At 43.3% G+C, this 2500-nt stretch overlaps 1 protein-coding gene across 1 annotated transcript in view; it reads right to left on the bottom strand.

Annotated features, from left to right (window-relative positions):
* The window catches only part of LOC138861830 (uncharacterized), a 9808-nt gene that overhangs the window by 2848 nt on the left and 4460 nt on the right, over nucleotides 1–2500 (bottom strand). The window contains exons 6-9 of the mRNA XM_070121783.1: nucleotides 2279–2413; nucleotides 2025–2138; nucleotides 1571–1720; nucleotides 777–878 (exon numbers count right to left, since the gene is read on the bottom strand). Of these exons, the coding sequence (XP_069977884.1) occupies nucleotides 777–878; nucleotides 1571–1720; nucleotides 2025–2138; nucleotides 2279–2413 (501 nt within the window). The remainder of the gene's footprint in view (nucleotides 1–776; nucleotides 879–1570; nucleotides 1721–2024; nucleotides 2139–2278; nucleotides 2414–2500) is intronic.

The following is a 2500-nucleotide window of genomic DNA, read 5'->3' as shown; positions in this document are numbered from 1 at the left end:
GTTGGGTTCGGGGTTGGGGTTGAGTTTAGGGTTGGGTTCGGGGTTGGGGGTGAGTTTAGGGTTGGGTTCGGGGTTGGGGGTGAGTTTAGGGTTGAGTTCGGGGTTGGGGGTGAGTTTAGGGTTGGGTTCGGGGTTGGGGGTGAGTTTAGGGTTGGGTTCGGGGTTGGGGTTGAGTTTAGGGTTGGATTGGTGGGGTGAGGTTGATGTTAGGGTTGGGTTGGGGGTGAGTTTAGGATTAGTTGGGTGGGTTGGGGGGTTGGGGCTGAAGTTAAGGTTGTTTTGGGGGTTGGAGGTTGATCTTGGGTTAGTTTGGGGTTGGGATTCATTCTAGGGTTGGTTGAGGTTTAATGTTAGGGATGTTTTGGCGGGTTAATTTTAGGGTTAGGGACTGGGGAATGATTTTGGGGTTAGTTGGGCTTAATTTTAGGGTTGGTTTGGGGATTAGGTTAGAGTTGATCTTTGGGCTGGTTAAGGGTTGAGCCAAGGATTGGTCGCTTTGTAGGTTATGAAAGATTTTCAGGACTGGAGATTTGTCACGGATGCGCCCATGATCTTAGGGTTGACAAGATGCATATCTTTTTTTTCTCTTCTCTTTTCATGGCTGTGGATTTATTTATTTTTTTTTTTATGTTTACACTATCCTGTAAAGTGAGTTATATTTCTACCCCGTGCGTTTACACCTGGAACGTAACCTAGGACTTCCAGGCACGTATGAACGAAGGAATTTCAAGAATATGGCATCTTTGAAGAAGAGAAAGAAATGAACCCAGACGAACCTCGTTGACTTCCTTGCACGAAATCTCCTCCGTGAACTGAACCCCGAGAGGTGATAGAACCTCCATCACTGCCTCGCGGCTCTTGAACTTGACGGCCATTTCCTAAAGGGAAAAATACGAAAGGTAGACATTGGCAAATATCGTATGGGTAAGCAAAGCTCAGTTTCACTTTCCAGCTGCCTGCCAAGCTACCTCTCTCTAGCACATACGCAGACAGGTGTGTGTGTGTGTGTGGGTGTGTATGTGTATACATACATACATACATACATACATACATACATATATATATATATATATATATATATATATATATATATATATATATATATGTGTGTGTGTGTGTGTGTGTGTGTGTGTGTGTGTCTGTGTGTGTGTCTGTGTGTGTATACAAACATACACATATGCATACACAACAACAACAATGATAATGATAATAATAAGGATAACAATAATGATAATAATAATGTTAATAGTAATAGTAATAATAATAATAATAATGGTAATAGTAATGATAATAATAATAATGATGATGATAATAATAATAATAATAATAACAATAATGATAATAACAATGATGTTAATAATAATAATAATAATAATAATAATAATAATAATAATAATAATAATAATAATAATAATAATAATAATAATGATAATGATAATAGTAATAATAATAACAACAACAACAACAATAACAACAACAATATCATCAACAGCAATACAAGTAGCACTAAGATCAATAAAAATTGAAATAATCTACACCAAGAGCAGCAGCCCAACCCGCCCGCACTCACCGACGCCGTCAGGAGGCCACTCATCCCGTCGGCGAGCGTTGGAGGGAAGACGTGGGTGCAGGTCGTGACGTTGGCGACGGACCCGTCCAAGACGATGTGAGGTTTGGAGGAGGCCAGCTCGGAGGTCGTCGGGTAGATCGTGTCCATAATCTGGGGGGGAGTGGGTCGTGGGCGTGATTGAGGGTGGAGTCTTGTGGGTGTTGTGGTGTGGGCGGTCCTAGAAGGGGGGGGGGGGGTGATGGGTTTGAGTTTTTGGTGGAGGGATAGCGTGTTTTTTTTTTTTTTTTTTTTTTTGGTTTGGTTTATTTTGTTTTGTTTTTGGTCAGGTGTAAAGCATTAAGAGGGAGGTAGGGAGTGTTACGTATGCCAGTGTGCTCTGCGGATAAGGATGCTTTGAGATTCGGTTTTGTCAGTGCGAGGGGTGTCTAGTGTGGGGATTTTTAGGCATACTAACCCGCAAGGAGCCGCGGTCCTCTTCCGCTACGGCTGACATGAACCACTGACCCCTTTCGCTCCACTCCGACCTCAGTCCATCTCCCTCGGTCACCGCCGTCAGGTACTGAAGGGGCTGCAGGACACGGAAAGGTTCTAATGTCATCGGCTTTACTACTTTTATACGTTTATGCAGTAATTACAATAAGGTTTGGCAAGGATAGAAGTCATTTCAGTAAAGAAGAAAATCCTCATATTCTATACGAAATAGCTGACCTGTAACTTGATTGAGGTGGACATGTGGGCCACGTCGAGGGTTTGCTGCGCTTCCGGCACGCTGGCTTCCGGCCTCCCTGTCACGATGGTCAAGAAAGCTGATACGTGGCTGGCGATTAAAGCCTGGGCATCCTCCTGCAGTGAAGAAATGACCACCTTTATCACTCCCGCCCGAACAAACGCTTGGTGAATGAACAATAACAGAAGCAAGTGAAATATTTC

The sequence above is a fragment of the Penaeus vannamei genome, chromosome 1 (genome assembly GCF_042767895.1).
Source record: "Penaeus vannamei isolate JL-2024 chromosome 1, ASM4276789v1, whole genome shotgun sequence".
In the NCBI taxonomy this organism is placed as follows: Eukaryota; Metazoa; Arthropoda; class Malacostraca; order Decapoda; family Penaeidae; genus Penaeus; species Penaeus vannamei.
The sequence above is the reverse complement of the archived record's forward strand: the minus strand, read 5'-3'. Positions and strand labels throughout refer to the sequence as shown.